The following is an 18263-nucleotide window of genomic DNA, read 5'->3' on the forward strand; positions in this document are numbered from 1 at the left end:
GTTCTCACAACGAGGAGCCCTAGACCCGGGGGAAAAATTTTAAAATAATTTTTGGGACTCCAAAAAAGGGTCATTGAGGTTCCCATGGCATTAAAATGCCAAGAAAATACTTAGAAAAAATTTTCAATCGGTACAGACAATTTTGACCCGTTAAGCCAAACGGAGGGCATTTTGGTCATTTCGCCTTCAGAGGTGATTTTTGGCCGACTTGTCCAGTTGAGTAAATAATTAATATGATATAAAATATGAATAAACATTGCTAGAAATTGAATTGAAAATGAGTAGAAAAGAAAAGAAAAGAAAATGAAATAAAAGTCATATTTATGACATGAGCATGATGCAATTAAAGTATTTTCTCCCAACCAAATTTTGACACATCATTATAAACCACTTAAACATGAATAAAAGGAGATAAAAATTGAAAAAATTGGACAGCCATCTTAATATTTGGGCTGCAGAAACGTTGAGAGAGAAAGAGAGAAGAAAAAAACTCCATGAAAGCTCTTGTTCAAAGCTTGATTTTCCCTAAGCTCTCCACCCCAAAACCCTAAACTTCCTTCACAAAAAATTATCCCTAAACCTTGAGGAAGCATAAGGCAGCAGAAATTTGAGGAAATTTTGAAGTTGGGCAAGTCCAAGTTAGGTCACAAGTGAGGTTAGTGCATTAGACACTTAAAACTTCTTATTTTCATGAATTGTAACTTGTATTGAGTGAGAATTGCAACTAAAATGAACAAGAATTATGTGTATACATACTATGAACTTTTGGCAGCCCTTGTGAAAGAATTATTTTGATTGTTTTGATGGACTTAAAGTGGGCTATAGATCAAGTTTAAACCATGTGTGCATGTGATGATTGAAAGGAGCTAGTATTTAAGGTGTTGTGCAAACCTATAATGGAACTAGGGTTTTGAAGAGTGAAAAATTGACTTGGCTTAGGAAATTGTTAGAGCACATTTTAATGGTCAATTAGTGACCATTTTAGGTAAGTTGACCATTAAATGGACTGAAAAATAGGATTGCAAAGTGAGGTTGCAGGCTGCCCTAGGACAGCAGCATAGGAACTGAAAATTCAGCCCAATTACACAGCCATAACTTTGGCTGTGTTAGTCCAATTGATGTTTGGCCAATTGGACATGAAACTAGGCTTATAATGGCACATTTTTACTGAAGAAACCATGTCCAAAAGACCAAAGCAAGAGGACCAAAACTTGGCCCCAATCCGGATACCCTGCAAACAGCCCCTGCAGAATGACCAAATGAACAGTAATTGTTCATTTGGCCATAACTCACTGTAGATTTGGTCAATTGACCTGAAATTTTTACAGCAACAATTTAAGACATAGACAAACAACTTTCATGAAGAAACCTACCCCAAATTATGACCAGAACCTAACCCAAATGGCAGTCACGATCCATCTGCTCAAACCGCAACTCTGCAGATTTTGATTTGAGCAGTAATGTTTGGATGGCTATAACTCTCTCTAGAAAACTCGGATTTAGGCGATTCTTGAACCGATGGAAACCTAAGGCATAGTAGAACATTTCATATGAAGAAAGTTAGACCAAATTATGAACTTAACTTGGTCAAATTACTGACCAAAGTTGGACCAAAATCTGCCAAAACCCAAAAGTGCGGCATGAGCGATTGCATGTGAGCGATAAACTTATTTTGGCCATAACTTGAGCTACAAAACTCCAAATGGAGTGATTCAAAAAAATAAATTCAACTAGACAAAATAAGGAACATTTTCTATGAAGGAAGTTTTGTCAAATTCCAACAGTAGATCGACCAATAGAACAGTGCAACTTCGGAGCACCAAAACCGAAAATTGGCAATTTTGCCAAAATGACCTAAGCTTTGAGAAAGTGACCAAAACCAACAAGTTTTAAATGCAAAATGTGGTACATTGGGAGTGTTAAAACCAATGCACCTATGATCTATGCAAAAGTCAACTTTTTGTTGACTATTGAAGTGAATAGTGACATAAAAACTTGAAATTCAAAAATTGAAGAATTCAAAAGTATCAAATGCCCTAGTAGGCCTAATGTGATTGGTTTGGATAGGTTGGCATGCCAATAGGGTTCTGATAGCAGTACTGCGTATGATGTATGGCTTCATTGCCATTCTGTGATGTGATAGCCTATGGCTATACTGATTATGATGTTTTACTTGGCTTTATGCCTTATTGCTTATATGGCTTATTAGCCATTCTGTTTGCACACAGGGAGACACATTGTGACCGATGGTGTGACGAGGTACACGGTACCCAGTGCTAGTTTACCCGTTTATCCAGTCCGGTCAATTTGTATAGGTTACTTGGGCATGGAAAAGTATAACTGTAATTGAACTGATTGTTAAAGAAAATACAAAAATTAAATATCAGAAATGATTACGATAGAATACAAAGAAACTCAAGATCATGAAGAAAATAAATAAACAAAATGCATGAAGAAGTTAATATCATAAAACGTAATTAGCCCTCGATTAAACGTTAAGTTGGTAATTATTCAGTTCTTATGAACACAATGGCTAAGAAATTATGATTTTTATTTGCATATTATTTCTTTCTATTTTATTATTTGCACCACGAAGCTTTATGCTTAGCGCGTCACTTTTGCAACGCTGAGGTGCCAAGATACTGATCGAGAGCCGAGACCACGATTGGATAAGTCCATCCTGTGATTCTGCATAGTGTCCGTGTCACCTCACAAAGCTCTGTGCATTGGTAGGACACTAGGTGTCATTTTGGTATTTTGTAATTGATCTTATTTTCTCATGTGTAAATGAACTTATGAAATGTAATTTGATGCTCATGTAAATAATGAGAATTGTGTTTGTAAATGAAAAAGTGAATGTTTATCTGTGATATATATATGATTATCACATGAAATGAATGATTGAGAAATGAATGTGAACTAAAAAATATTGAGATTTTGATAAATGGAGTTGAGATGAATGAATAAGAATATAGGAAGTGTTTTTCACAGTTCCAAGAAGCGGTTTCTCCATTTTTAGCCGGTATTCTGCCGGATTTTCTTTAAAAATTTTCGGAACCTCAAATAAATTACAATTTCAATAAATGAATTATATTTCACAAATTATTTTCAAAACTACGATAAAAATGAATTAAGATAAAATAGAATGCTCCGGCACACTGAGTGGCATAACTTGCTCGGCTACACTGTAGTCGGGTAAGGGGTGTCACAAGCATACTTAAATCCTCCATTTTCTTAGCAAGGACATTAGTGAGTGCATCAAATTTGGCATTGATCATGTTGAATGGATCAAGCTCATACATTCCAGCAACTTGCCTTTTTTGAGTTGGAGTTGACCCTCTTGAACTACTCCATAGATGACTGTTCTTTGCTATTTTCTCTAACAACTCATAAGCTTCATCTTCATGCTTAATGATGAATTCCCCTCTAGTTTGAGCATCAATGATTCCTCTGATAGCAGGAGTGACATTTGCGTAAAAGCTCTGGTTTATCATCCATTTAGGAATGGCATGATGTGGACATTGTAACACCCCTATTTGTATAGCCTGGTATATTTCACTGTTCCGGTGACCGATGTCGGTCCGGATAATTAAGGAGATTAGAACCATACTTAAGACAACTAGAGAAGCCATAAATACAGATAATTAGTAATGTTCAATTAGTTAACTATAAATAAGAAAAACAGAACATAAGAGGTTAAATGAGACGAGAGTCACAGCGATGGGTGACCTCCTCGGGAATGACTGCGAAGTCGTTTTAAACTCAAATTTCGAACCGTAAAATGTGACGCCGCGGTCCTTAGGACCCTCATGAACACAGTGGAAAAGAGAAAATCATGAAAAAGAACTGTTAAGTCAATCAAATAATTAGGTCAGGGAGCCGAAAGAAATATGGAATTATTTGCAAACCGGGATGAACCGGCGAGGGGCAATTTAGTCAATTGACCCCGAGAGCTGACTCCTGACCTAATTGTCAAATAAAATTGGAGAAAAGAAAATTTTGGAATCCAGAATTAAATTAAAGAACTAATAAAAAAATTAAAAAAAAAAAGAGGAAAATGGAAAAGTAAAAAGGTGATGACATCATGCATGACCTCATGCATGAAGCCATAAAAAAAATTAATTTATTTATTTATTAATTTAGGTTTTTGTGGTCTTCCATAAACCAAAATAGATAAAAGAAAAGAAAAGAAAAAAAAAATCAATTTAGTCATCTTCTTTCTCCCATGTGCCGCTCCACTTTCTCCCTAATCCCTCCATGAAAGTTTCTTCATTTAAGCTTATATTCAAGCTTAAATTTCTTCACTCAACCTTCATAACTCCCCTAAAAACCTTACTAGAGCTTGTTATTGCAACTTAAGAAGAAGATTACAAGAAGAAAGAAGAGCAAAAGATAGAGATTTGAAGTTTAAGAGAGGTTAGTATGTTAACTTGTTATTTTCCATTTTAAATGCATAATTAGTTGTTGAAATGAGCTTAGAAACTAATGAAATGAAATAAAAATATGGGGGGAGGACCAAACTGAAATTTTGGCCAGGTTGAAGGGGAGCATGATTTTGTATGGTTTGATGCATTTGAATGAGTTTAAAAACCTTATTTAGTTGAATGGTTAAGATTGAAATGCTTAAATGTGATTAAATGCAACAATTTAGTGTGATTAGGGTTTGGAGGCCTAGGGTTTTGAGGCAACATTTGGAGAAATGAGTAAATGGTGTGTTTGACCTATTGTGAAGTGAAAAATGGTCAATTATGACCAAATGAGTTGTGTGGGAATGGTTGGAAATTAAGTTAAATTCGGAGGGTGTATGCAGCATGACCAAGTCAACTTTGAAGGACCAAAAATGAAATTTTACAAGTCCAATTGATATGGAACCAATTGGGGATGAAAATAGACATAAAATGACACAATTTTCATTTAGGAACCATGCCCAAAAAGTGACCAAAACCTAGTGAACAAATTGACCAAAGTTGGATAAGTGCGATCACATCAGATAAACTGACCAAATGAATAGTGTTTGTTCATTTGGTCATAACTTGAACTAGACAGGTCAAATTGACCTGAAATTTTACCAGTGGTTAGATGAGATATAGATCTAAAACTTTCATGAAGAACACAAACCCAAATTATTCCATTAACCCATTCAAATTATTGAGCAAAGTTAAGTTACTGATCCTGCAAAACTGCAGAATTGCCATTGAGCAGTAATGTTTGAATGGCTATAACTCTCTCTAGAAAACTCCGATTTAGGTGATTCTTGAACCTATGGAAACCTAAGACATAGTAGAACATTTCATATGAAGAAAGTTAGACCAAATTATGGACTTAACTTGATCAAATTAATGAACGAAGTTGGATTAAAAATCTGCCAGAACCAAAATTGCAGCATGAACAGTGCACGTGAACAGTAATTGTATTTTGGCTATAACTTGAGCTACAAAACTCCAATTGGGGTGATCCAAAAATGAGAATAAACTTAAAACAATAAGGAACATTTTCTATGAAGGAAGTTTTGTCAAATTCCAACAGTAGGTTGACCAATAGAACAGTGCAACTAGGAGCACTAAAACTGAAAATTTGACAATTTGGCCAAAAGGACTTAAGCTTTGAGAAAATGACCAAAACCAACAAAGTTAATAACCAAAATGTGGTATGTGGGTGAAGTTGGAGTTCCCATACCTATTAAGCCTTAAAAAGTCAATAATTTGACTTGAATAGGGTAGTGAATAGTAACCCGAAATACAAAAACTTCGAGAACGTCGAATTTAATGCAATAGAGCTAGTAAAAATGAAGTGAAATTTATTTTTGGATTTCTGCTAAGTTATGGTACTGAAACACTGTGAAATTGTGTGTTTCAGTTGAAAAAGACTTGGAAGCTCGATGAGACTGAGTTAAGACCTCGAGGCGACTCACTTCAGGTCTGTGCACAATAATACTTGTTTAAATATTTTATTCTCAAAAATTTGACTTCTTTGATTTATTATGTACTGTGTTGCCATTTTATAATCGTAAATGTGACTTTGGAAATTGATCAGATTTCTCATAAATTGTTTGAATAAATTATTTTGAATTGATTTTATGTTCACACTTAGCATGACAGTATCACATTATTCCTCCTCCATTTATGGGGTTGAGATCGTTTATTTTCCTCTCTCTCTGGCTTACCAGTTGAGGTTGAGATCGAATGAGTACTCATTAGCTAGCTAGCCACCTCCCTCATTGATTTCGGTTAATGGGGTTGAGATTGCTTTGTCGTGGTGTACAACATGGCATTGATCGGAAATTTTGTGTCATAGCTTAAGTTGTGTATGATTTTGGCAACACTGTGTTTAATAAATTATTTGACTAAATGGAATTGTTATGAGCTTTGATAATTGTGAAATGTGATTGAGAAGTATTCAAATTGTGTTTCATCAATGAATGATTCATGTATTGCATTTTAAATTTTTATTGTGCACCACTGAGTATGTTTATACTCAGCGATAGCTTATTTTGCTGTCGCAGATAAGAGCAAGGAGAAAGCAGCAGAGTGAGCTGCTATTAAATCGAGGACTACTCTGGTCTGTTTGTACGGGTATTATTTTATACCCTTGTAGTTAGTTTTGATGTAAATATAATAATGTTGTATGTACCAATGAAAGTTGAGCAGTTGTAAATAAATTGTAACAATATTATTTTTGGATTTTCTTTTGTAAATTAATATTTGTACATGTGAATTTCATATTTTATGCTTTGTGAATAGAGATATTAAATATTTTGAGATGATGAATTTTGACTAGATTTATGGAATTACTTTGAATTGAGTTGATTTGAGAATTATTGGAGGATGGGAGTTGTGGAAAACTTTTGGAAGTGTTTTTTTTTAGGTATTTGAAGAACGGTTTTCTCTAATTACAAACGGAACTCTGTCAAAATTTTTATAAAATTTGCGGCAAAATTTAAATGTACAAAAATTTTTACTAGTATTTAAACTTTGAATAAATGGTTTTTAATTCTCACTAAAATGCTCACCACTTCTAAAATGCAAGAAAATTGTTTTAAAATCCCTTGTAAGGTACTTAATGAGTTATCGGTAGGTGAAGTTCGGTAGTTCATTAAGTATTCTACGGGATCATGTTATGCCTTACGGAGGGGTAAGGTGTGACAGACATTGTCTCTCCAACTCCTACCATCTCATCCATGACTCATAAAGAGTCTCATCTTCTCTTGGTCTAAAAGCAATCATTTGATTCCTCAACTCTTGAGTTTTTCCAGGTGGAAAGTATTGGGCAAGAAATGCATTAGTGAGCTGCTCCCAATTTGTAATTGAGTTGTGAGGTAAAGAATCAAGCCAATCCAATGCTTTATCCTTCAATGAGAATGGGAATAGCTTCAATCTTACTGCATCATCAGATACTCCAGGTTGTTTTTGCATATCACAAATCATAACAAACTTCTTTAGATGTGTGTGTGGATTTTCAGAAGGATTTCCCCCAAATTGGGAATTTTGAATCATTTGAAGAACCCCAAAATCCATCTTGTAGCTATTTGCATCAATTCTTGGTCTTGCTATACTTTCTCTCAAGTCATCAAAACGAGGAAAAGCATGATCCATCATACTTCCCCTAGGCACATTAGCATTTACAACCTCTTCACCTTGGGCAGCATCTTCATTGTTTTGATCATTTCCGGCATTACCACCATCAATTCTAATTCTTTCATCAGCCATGTCTGCTTCAATTTCAGTTTCTCTCAAGGCTTCTTTCCTTTTTCTAGTTTCTTTCTTGTTGGCTCTACAAAATTTCTCAATTTCAGGATCAAACAATAAGGATGTGCCACTTGTGCTTCTAGCTCTTCTCATAAAAGATTAAGAGTACCTAAAAAGAACAAACAAACACAAAATGAAAAGATAACAAAAATAAAACCATAAACAACTAAAATAATTAAGAATTCAATCTTAAACAAATAACTCCCCGGCAACGGCACCAAAAACTTGATATGTCCCAACCGCAAGTGCACGGGTCGTTCAAGTAGTATAGAAAAAGATATCGTTCCCACGAGGAGTTGTGTTAATGATTGAATTTTTGATGTAAAATAAAATATGTTAAAATTGTATTTTAATCAAATTAATAAAAGAAATTTAGGAATTTGAAGCATAAGGGATGAAAATGCAAAACTAAATTCAAACAATGACTAATTTAATAATTCGCAAAATAAAGAAATTAATAATAATGAAAATTAATAAAATGAGATTAAAATAAACACTCAAAAGTAAAATTCTAAGCAATAATCGATGAAAGACGATTCTGGAGTTAAGGGTTCATATTTAAGTCATTTTGGGATTTTTCCTAACTAGCCCAATCCATGAAATTTATGGGTTTAAAGGAGAATAATTTTAAAATCCTTTGAAAACTCTTTCGAGTGAGACAAAGAGTGCCTTAATTAACTTAATCCTACTTTCATGGAGTTAAAATTAACCAAGACCCATTAGGTTCTTTAATCAATCTATTAAAACCCTCTTAACCCTTAGTCTATTTCTAGATCTAAGTTAATTAAGTCCAATTTCTTGATTAACTACCACTTGATTTTCTCCTTTCGGTGCTTCAACCAAGGATTAAGAACATAACTTAATGGGGCCCTTCATTAAGCATGTGAATAAGCACACAAGAAATGGATTAAACCTCATAAATTCATTAAATTGGGACTAACCCAGTTCAAATCCACAAAAATAACTAAATATTACATCCCTTACTCCAGAATCAAAGAAAACTACTCATAATCCATGTTTAACACAAGAAATTCTAAGTAAAAGAGGAAATAAATCATGAAAATAAACTAAAACTAAAGAAACCCGATACAAGAAAGGTAGGAAATGTGCAATAAAGGAAAGAAAACTCCAAATCTGTTTGGAAATGGTGGGAGTGACGTTTTTGACTCTTCAGCTGCTGCCCCTTTCCTTTCCTTTCCTTTCCTTTTCTTCCTCTCTTTCTTCTTCTTTTCTAAAATGAGATAAGGGCCTATTTATAACTTTTTTTCTGACAAGGAGCCCTAAAATGGTGTGTTTGAGGTGTGATTTTCTGAGGGAATCTTCTGCCAGCTCATCATGAAGTCTTTATGGGACTGCATAAGTGGACTGCATAAGTTATGCAGTCCCTTATGCAGTTTTCGGCTGGTTTCTGGCTCTCTTATGCGAAATTGCATGAGCAAGGTGCAAGACTGCATAAGTTATGCACAATTCTGTGAGGTTGCATAAGGAAGGCACGAATCTGCATAAGTTATGCGGCAACTTATGCAGATTTCGGCAGGTAATGGGGACAGTTTCTTCTCCTTATGCAGAACTGCATAACTTATGCGGCAAGTTATGCGCAATTTGACCAATGCATATTTCAACTTTGAAACTTGTTTTTGACATCTTTGGCTGTAGAAATCACTCCTCAATGGCAAAATTCTTTTTTTTAGTCCCTCAAAAACACCATTTTTCCTACAAAACAAAGCAAAATTACAAATTAATCCAAAATTGTCAATTATGAAAAACTATCTAAATAACTAATGAAATTGGCTAAAAGTGACTAATAATCAAATAAAATGGCTATGAAATTAAAGCTAAATGACTATGCAAAATGTACGTATCAATAGGACATACAACTACAAATGCAATGGGAAAGTAAAAGAAAATTTGATATTATGATTTTTTATTATATTTTATAAAATTAAAATTTATTTTTATTTTAAATAATTAATTATTTAAATAAAGTCTAAATAACTTTTATGAATAGCATTTTTTTAAAATTTAATATTTTTATAAATTATAATATTTTATTGATATAAAGAATAAAATTAATTTGAAAATAATATTTCCAAGCACTTTTTTAATTTTATTCAAAATTTTAGTTGATTTTATTAAATTTTAGTTGATATAAAATTACTTTAAATAATAAATTACTTTATATAAATATAGATATATAGGTATTATTATATATTGATTATAAATTAATTATTTTTTTTTTGCTTATTAATTTTTTATTTTAGTTAATTACTTCTAATAAAATTTTATTTTTAATTGAAATTATAGCATAAGTATGATTAAGAATTTTAAATTTATATAAATACTAAAATTAAGAATTTTTAAATTTACTCAAATATTAAATTTAATTTAAATAATAAAAATATAATTGTAATTAATTTAAATGATAGAAGGCACTTACATTTTTGACAAAGTCAATATTTCTCCCTTCTCACATTTATATATAATATAAATATGATTGATATTTGACAAATTATGTGCATTAATATATATATATATATATAGAGAGAGAGAGAGAGAGAGGCTTTTCTTGGCTGGGGTATACAAGGGAATAGAAAAAGTAAAATAAATAAATAAATAAAATTACCCTTCCATCTCTCCTCTCCTTCTCTTTATTTTATTTTAGTATAGTATAATAGTATATAATTGTGGAGTCATCATTTTTGGGTAAAGAGAAACCTCAAAAGTGTGATTCATCAATAAGAGAGAGATGCTCATCTTCTCTTTACCCAGCGTAGCCCGAATTTAGAATTAGTGGGTCAAAAAAATTTTATTTTATTTAGTTTGGAGGGAAAAAAATATTATATACAATAATAAATTATTTATAGGGAAAAAAATAATAATACATATAAAATTTCAATACATAACAATAACTAAGTAGGAAAAATAAAATAATTTCATAAATTATAAATTCTCATTATAATTTTAAATTTATAATTGTTCTTGATGAGTTTTCATTTTCTAGAAACGTTGCATAATCACTTTATTATCAATGCTATCAAAGACATCTTTCTCAATATATGTAATCAAAGAATCATTCAATAATTGATCTCCCATCCACTTCTACAATCGAATTTTCACAGTTTTCATTGTAGAAAATGCCCTTTCAACACTTGCAGTTGTAACATGTAATATCAATGCCAATTTCACAAGCAAGTAAACTAGTGGATATGCTAAATTCTTCTTTGTTTGGACAAACTTTTGAGCAAAACCACCAATTCCCTTAATTGTTGAAAACTCATCATTAGAACACACATCAATAATATGAGTCCCAAGTTGATTATCAAGTGCCATAAGCTCCGTTGATGAAAAGTCACATAGATAAAATTGAGCAAGACGAATCATTTTTTCTTTATCAAAAGATAAAAATGAATTATTTAGATTTAAGCATGCCACACAAAGAAGCAATTCAATATTCATCTTAGTAAAACGACTATTGAGTTCTTGAAGTTGTAAATCTATGACTGCATAAAATAACTCCACTTGATATGGTGTAAATTGGTAACTTGATGAATTTTTCGCCATGATCTCCCTTTCATTTGAAACATATCATCCATGTTCAAAACAATTATATTGTGTTTCTCACAAATGAACAAACTTCAGCTAACAACTTATCCTATCCTTTATCTCTCATCATTTGTAACATTTGTTTTGATATTGTAACCAATGTCTCAGTATTAACAATGTCTTGCTCGTTTCTTTACAAAGCTTTTGATAATTCATCTGTAATTTCTAACTTACCTTTTATTAAATGTAAGCTAAATATAAAATCAAAAGATTGTATTACTTCTAATAGACCATATGCTTCTGCCCTTTGCTCTGAACTTGTATCATCCTTAACAATACTGTTAAGTATCTCTACGACAGTTGACGACATGTTGATCAAATTTAGAATTGTACCATAATGTGAACCCCAATGTGCATCTGTTGCTCTTTTAAGACTAGTTTCTTGATTTAATCTATGATAACTTATCATTTCACTAGTTTTTAATGCCTCAGAAACTTCAGTGGCTTGACTTTCTCGAAGAATATCTCGACATTTACATGAGGCTCCAACAACATTCAACAAACTAGCAATCATATTAAAAAGCGATGCAATATGAATATCGCTTTTTGCAACAACAACAAGGGTTAATTGAAGCTGATGAGCAAAACAATGAGTATATTATGCAGTTTTATTCTCCCTCATAATTAAGCTTTTCAAACCATTGAATTCACCTCTCATGTTACTAGCTCCATCGTAACATCGTAACCTGAGCCTCGTAATATTGCCATGCTTAATCCATGCCTAGCAAACAATGACTCAATTGATGATTTAAGAGACAAAGCATTTGTATAAAAAATATGCACAATTCCAAAAAATCTCTCAATAACACAATCATTTTTGTCAACATAACGTAAGATAACAATCATTTGTTTTTTCACAGACATATTACGAGACTCGTCAGCTAAAATTGCAAAGAGATCATCACCCAAATCATTAATAATAATATTCAAAGTTTCAACAGTATAAGCATTTATAATGTCATTTTGAACATCATGTTCTTTCGCTTATTTTTATTTTCAATAAAGGAAAATAAATTTATTTTTCTTTCATCTAAATATAAATATAAAAGGAGAAAATAAAAAAAAATTGATGATTTAAGAGACAAAGCATTTGTATAAAAAATATGCACAATTCCAAAAAATCTCTCAATAACACAATCATTTTTGTCAACATAACGTAAGATAACAATCATTTGTTTTTTCACAGACATATTACGAGACTCACAACTAAAATTGCAAAGAGATCATCACCCAAATCATTAATAATAATATTCAAAGTTTCAACAAGATAAGCATTTATAATGTCATTTTGAACATCATGTTCTTTCGCTTATTTTTATTTTCAATAAAGGAAAATAAATTTATTTTTCTTTCATCTAAATATAAATATAAAAGGAGAAAATAAAAAAAAATTGATGATTTAAGAGACAAAGCATTTGTATAAAAAATATGCACAATTCCAAAAAATCTCTCAATAACACAATCATTGTTGTCAACATAACGTAAGATAACAATCATTTGTTTTTTCATAGACATATTACGAGACTCGTCAGCTAAAATTGCAAAGAGATCATCACCCAAATCATTAATAATAATATTCAAAGTTTCAACAGTATAAGCATTTATAATGTCATTTTGAACATCATGTTCTTTCGCTTATTTTTATTTTCAATAAAGGAAAATAAATTTATTTTTCTTTCATCTAAATATAAATATAAAAGGAGAAAATAAAAAAAATTCTTATATAATTTTCTTTCTCCTTCCATAAGTTGTCCAAATGAAGTATTAAAGTCTGAGTCTTATAGAGATAAAAGCTAATAAAAGAAGAATAATTAAAATTATAAGAAAAATAAAATTTTTATGAAAAAAAAATTATTGTTTTTTTTTATAATTTTTTTTAAAGAAGGGAAATAAAATGATTAGGCCATTTGAAAAGCTAATCCCACAGGCCTGTCTCATGTGCCATTTGAAAATTTCAATCCAAGAGTTAAATGAGATTAGCCCCCTCACGTCACAATGAAAACTTACACCTTGTTTTGTTTAATTTTAAAATATTAAATTTTTGTGAAATTCAATTAAATTATTTATTTTTTATATTTATTTTAAAAATTTTAATTTTAAGAATTAATTATAATTGAAATATATATATATATATATATATATATATATATATATATATATATTTATTTTAAAGTTAGCATATAAATAAACTCACAAAATCAGATCACTTATTTAAGAAAGAAACTAATTTAAAATTTTATCATTTGTCTTTTTTTTAATTTAAAATTAAAGTCTAGTTATTATTTACTTGCATTTATAGTTTGAGGTTGATCTTGAGTTTGTCACACGGTATTAGAGTCTAATTTATTTTCTTGGAGTCATGGAACTCTTCAAAATCTCTTAAGCATTGGAACTCTTTGTAGGGCTTGCATTTCAAGCGGTGATGAAAGTTACTTGAGCTACTGGGTATGGACTGGTCCAGCCTACAAAAAATAAGGATTGTCATCTAAAGTCGTCTTGAAAATTTGGGAATGAGGGTTATGGTTATAGCCTTTACCAAATCCTTGTTGGTTGTTAGCTTAGAACAAAGTGGTTGATTGAAAAATATTTGAAAAATTATTATTGAGTTCTTTTATTTTAATAAAATTAACTATTTTATTCTTTTATTTTAAAAATTATATTAGTTAGTCTCTATATTTTTGTTATGTCTATTCTTTAATCCTTTCATTCAGTTTAAATTAAATTTTTTATTAGCGAATGTATTCAAAATAAAGAGAAATTATCATTACATGGACTAAATAGTTCAAGACATATTTATAGGAATTGAAGGAAATTCAAACTAATTTTTAAAATGACAAAAAGGACTAAAGAGTAAACGAAACAAAAATATAAAATCTAACTTTAAAGACTATTGTATAAAATCTTTTCCGTAGAAAGAAGCTCATTGAAAATCATATTGTCTATGTGCAATGTGGCCTCTTTTATTAACTCTAAAGACTTTTTGGGATTAATTGCACTAATAGTCTCTCAATTAAATATTTGTTTTAATTAGTCATTCAATTTCAATTAGTTAAAATATAATTACTCAACTCTATTTCTGTTTTAGAAAAAATCTCTCTCAACTAATAGCTGATTTTCAAGTAAAAAAAGAAAAATAATTATTTTATCCCTCTTTTCCAAAAATAAAATTACCATTTTACCCTATTTCTCTTCTCTCTCTATCTTATTTTCTTAATCAAATTAATTGATATTTATTTATCAATGAAATTATTTTTTAAAACACTATTTTCTAAAAATTTATTTCAATTAAATAATTAAATTCAAATCTCAATATAAATAAGATTTTAATTTGTTTTAAACAAAATAAATTAATTTTTAAATATTAATGACAGTTATGTAATTAAATCATAATGAAAAATTCATAAATAATCTGAATTAGGTTTAAGGTTTGCTATTATGGTTTAAAAATTAATTTATTTTATTTTAAATTAAATTAAAATTACACTTATAATTCTAATTAAATTGAGACTTGAATTTAATTATTTGATTAAAATTATGCTTTCAAAAATTATTTTAAAAAATTAAAGAGAGTATTTAAATTAATTTGGACTTGAATTTATTATTTGATTGAAATAAAATTTTAGAAAATAATGTTCTAACGTTCTAAAATTAAAGGACATATATTCATAGATGGTTTCAATTAAAGTTTAATAAAAATTTAAATTAATTCCCATTTTGTGAGGCCTTAAGATTAAATTGCCGTTGTCTATCCTATCACCACCCAACCCATGGGATGAATAAAGCCATGAGAAATATTTTATTTAATGGAATAAAAATATGACTATATAATTTTTCTCATATATTTATGCTTAATTTATTTAAAATATTTTAAGAGTAATTTGTAAAAAAATTTGTGAAAGTGTAAAGAAAAAAATGAGAAGAATAAATATAAATTGAAAATGAATATAAAAAATAAATAATAAAATACCAATATAAATAAATTCTTATCCGATAGAAATTATTTTTGTGATATTTGTAGAAATCGTTTATCATCTTTTTCAAATGTGTTGATTACTAAAATATCATTTGATAAGTTTAAGAGAAAACTTTAATTAGACATTATATCTTTCTATTTGCATTTGGAAGTGACTAATTTAATTTTTCATGTTTAGTATTAGTTTATATAGTTTATAATTATGACTTTTAATTTTCTTAATATTAATTCAATTGTAACTTTTGTTATTATTTCTTTTATTATAAAGAATTAAGTACATTATTTTTTAATTATACTGGAAAATAAAAAGATTACTTTAATTTATATAATTTATAACTATGACTCTTAATTTTCACAATATTAATTAAATTGTAACTATTTTTATTACTTTTTTTTTATTAAATATCTTATAGGTCCATTAGAATTTACATGTCACTGCATGTCATTAATTGATGTTATAAAATTATTAGGAAATAGATACAAAGCAAGCTTAAGAAATTTTATATTTATTTTATTAATATATTTAATAAAAAATATTTATATAAAAAATATATTCAATTTTAATCTAAAATAATATAAATATTATACTTACATATTATAAATAAAATTATTATTTATAATAATTATTAAAATATTTAGTCAATTCAATTAAATTAAAATTATATTCATTCACTATATTACTTATTAGTTATGCATATATGCGTGCTTTAAGACAAAATAATGTTAATAATACAATATTTATTAATTACCTATTATAATATATTAAATAAAATATAATTTAATAATAAAAAATATTTAATTTCAAATCTAATTATGAAAGAAGATAATAGTAATATCTATTAAGAAAAATAAATGATTATCCATCTGAAAATAGCTTAACATTATTCTTATATTAATAAGTTTAGTATATATAAATAATGTATATGCACATTATTTTAAAATATTTAAAATTGATTAAAAAAATTAAATATATTATAAATTTCATCAAAATTTAAAGGCAAAGAAATTTAATTATTTGTCACTTATAAATCAAATTTACACATCTAATATATTAACAATCCTGGGTTGATACCGCTTAAAACAAAAAACTCTAAATCCTTATTATAAAGAAAGTCTATAAATAATTTTTTAACATTTTTAGATAATAATAATAATAATAATAATAATAATAATAATAATAATAATAATGTCAACCAAAATAATAATTTATTTTTATTATATTTTTGTTGTAATGAAATGGAAGTTTGATATTCTATTATATAATACTAATGTATATATTAAAATATTTTATCATAAAATAAAGTAAATTTTAAATTAATTTAAAAAATAATATTTAATATAAATTAAATAAATAATTAAAAATAATATCTTTAGGGTTTGCCATTATGGTTTAAAAACTAATTTATTTTATTTTAAATTAAATTAAAATTGCACTTATAGTCCTAAGTAAATTGAGACTCGAATTTAATTATTTAATTAAAATTATATTTTCAAAAATTATTTTTTAAAATTAAAGAGAGCATGTAAATTAATTGATACTTGAATTAAATTATTTGATTGAAATAAAATTTTAGAAAATAATGTTCTAAAATTAAAGGACACATATTTATTGATGGTTTCAATTAAAGTTTAATAAAATTTAAATTAATTCCAATTTTGTGAGTTCTTAAGATTAAATTGTCATTGTCTGTCCCATCTCCACCCAACCTATGGGATAAATAAAGTCATGAGAAATATTTTTATTTAATGGAATAAAAATATTACTATATAGCTTTTTTTATATATTTATGCTTAATTTATTTAAAATATTTTAAGAATAGCTTGTAAAAAAATTTATGAAAATAAAAGAAAATAAATGTGAAGAATAAATATAAATGGAAAATGAATATAAAAAATAAATAATAAAATACCAACATAAATAAATTCTTATAAATGGAAATTACTTTTGTGATATTTGTATAAATTGTTGTTGATTACTAAAATATAATTTAGTAAAGTTAAAAGAAAACTTTAATTAGACATTCTATTTTCTATTTGCATTTGGGGGTGACTAATTTAATTTTTCATGTATTGTATTAGTTTATATAGTTTATAATCTTGACCTTTAATTTTTTAGTATTAATTAAATTGTAACTGCTGCTATAATTTTCTTTTATTATAAAGAATTAAGTACATGATTTTTTTAATTATAGTGAAAAATAAAAAGATTGCTTTAGTTTATATAATTTATAATTATGACCCTTAATTTTCTTAATATTAATTAAATTATAACTATTTTTATTACTTTTTTTCATTAAATACCTTATAGGTCTATTAGTATTTATATGCCACTATAAGTCATTAATTGATGTTATAAAATTATTAGGAAATAGAAGCAAAATGGACAAATGGGAAAAAAATATAATAGAGTGTTATTTGTCACATTGTGATGAGTTCATTTTGAGACCAATTTTATATATTATAAAGATTATTAAATGGTGTGATGTGATGTGATTAAATTAGAATTGTAATTGTGTGGTGATGGACAAAGTATAAACCCCAGAGGTGAAAATCATTAGGTACAACTTCTCATAGGATCTCTACTTACGTGTAACTCAGTCCATATTATTACGAATTTCATCTACAATATGTATTATAAATTTCACAAAAAAAAGTTATATATTTATCTATAATATATATAATTATAAATTATATATTTTTTATAAAAATAAAGAAAAATTACTTTTTCGTGTTTGAAGTATGATATAATTAATACTTTGTCTCTTTATTTTAAAAAGCCAACAGTTTTATCATGTATTTTCAACCCATCAAAATAAAGGTCCTTGCGTCAAAATTGCCAGCATGAAATGACCATAGTATTCTTGATTAACTTTAAAAATTCATAGAAAAAACTGCCACTCTCTCACCCAATATACGCATGCATCACACGGTATTCTGTCAGA

At 28.2% G+C, this 18263-nt stretch overlaps 1 protein-coding gene across 1 annotated transcript; it reads right to left on the reverse strand.

Annotated features, from left to right (window-relative positions):
• Nucleotides 1–10844: 10844 nt before the first annotated feature.
• On the reverse strand, nucleotides 10845–12212 carry LOC131172118 (uncharacterized). The gene is made up of 3 exons (XM_058133070.1): nucleotides 12012–12212; nucleotides 11523–11922; nucleotides 10845–11131 (listed from the first exon to the last, which is right to left on the reverse strand). Exons 1-3 carry the CDS (start codon nucleotides 12210–12212, stop codon nucleotides 10845–10847), a joined length of 888 nt encoding a protein of 295 aa, XP_057989053.1.
• Between the last annotated feature and the right edge of the window lie 6051 nt (nucleotides 12213–18263).

This window comes from Hevea brasiliensis, chromosome 13 (assembly GCF_030052815.1).
Source record: "Hevea brasiliensis isolate MT/VB/25A 57/8 chromosome 13, ASM3005281v1, whole genome shotgun sequence".
NCBI classification, from domain to species: domain Eukaryota; kingdom Viridiplantae; phylum Streptophyta; class Magnoliopsida; order Malpighiales; family Euphorbiaceae; genus Hevea; species Hevea brasiliensis.

Bases quoted from the DNA above. Each gene is read 5' to 3' on its own strand.
- LOC131172118 (XM_058133070.1), bottom strand. From the start codon at position 12,212: ATGTCTGTGAAAAAACAAATGATTGTTATCTTACGTTATGTTGACAAA. The intron at 11,923-12,011 runs GTAACATGAGAG...TTTGCTCATCAG, and splicing joins ACGATGTTACGATGGAGCTA to CTTCAATTAACCCTTGTTGT. The intron at 11,132-11,522 runs GTAAGTTAGAAA...CTTTTGATAAAG, and splicing joins TAGCTTACATTTAATAAAAG to AAAAAATGATTCGTCTTGCT.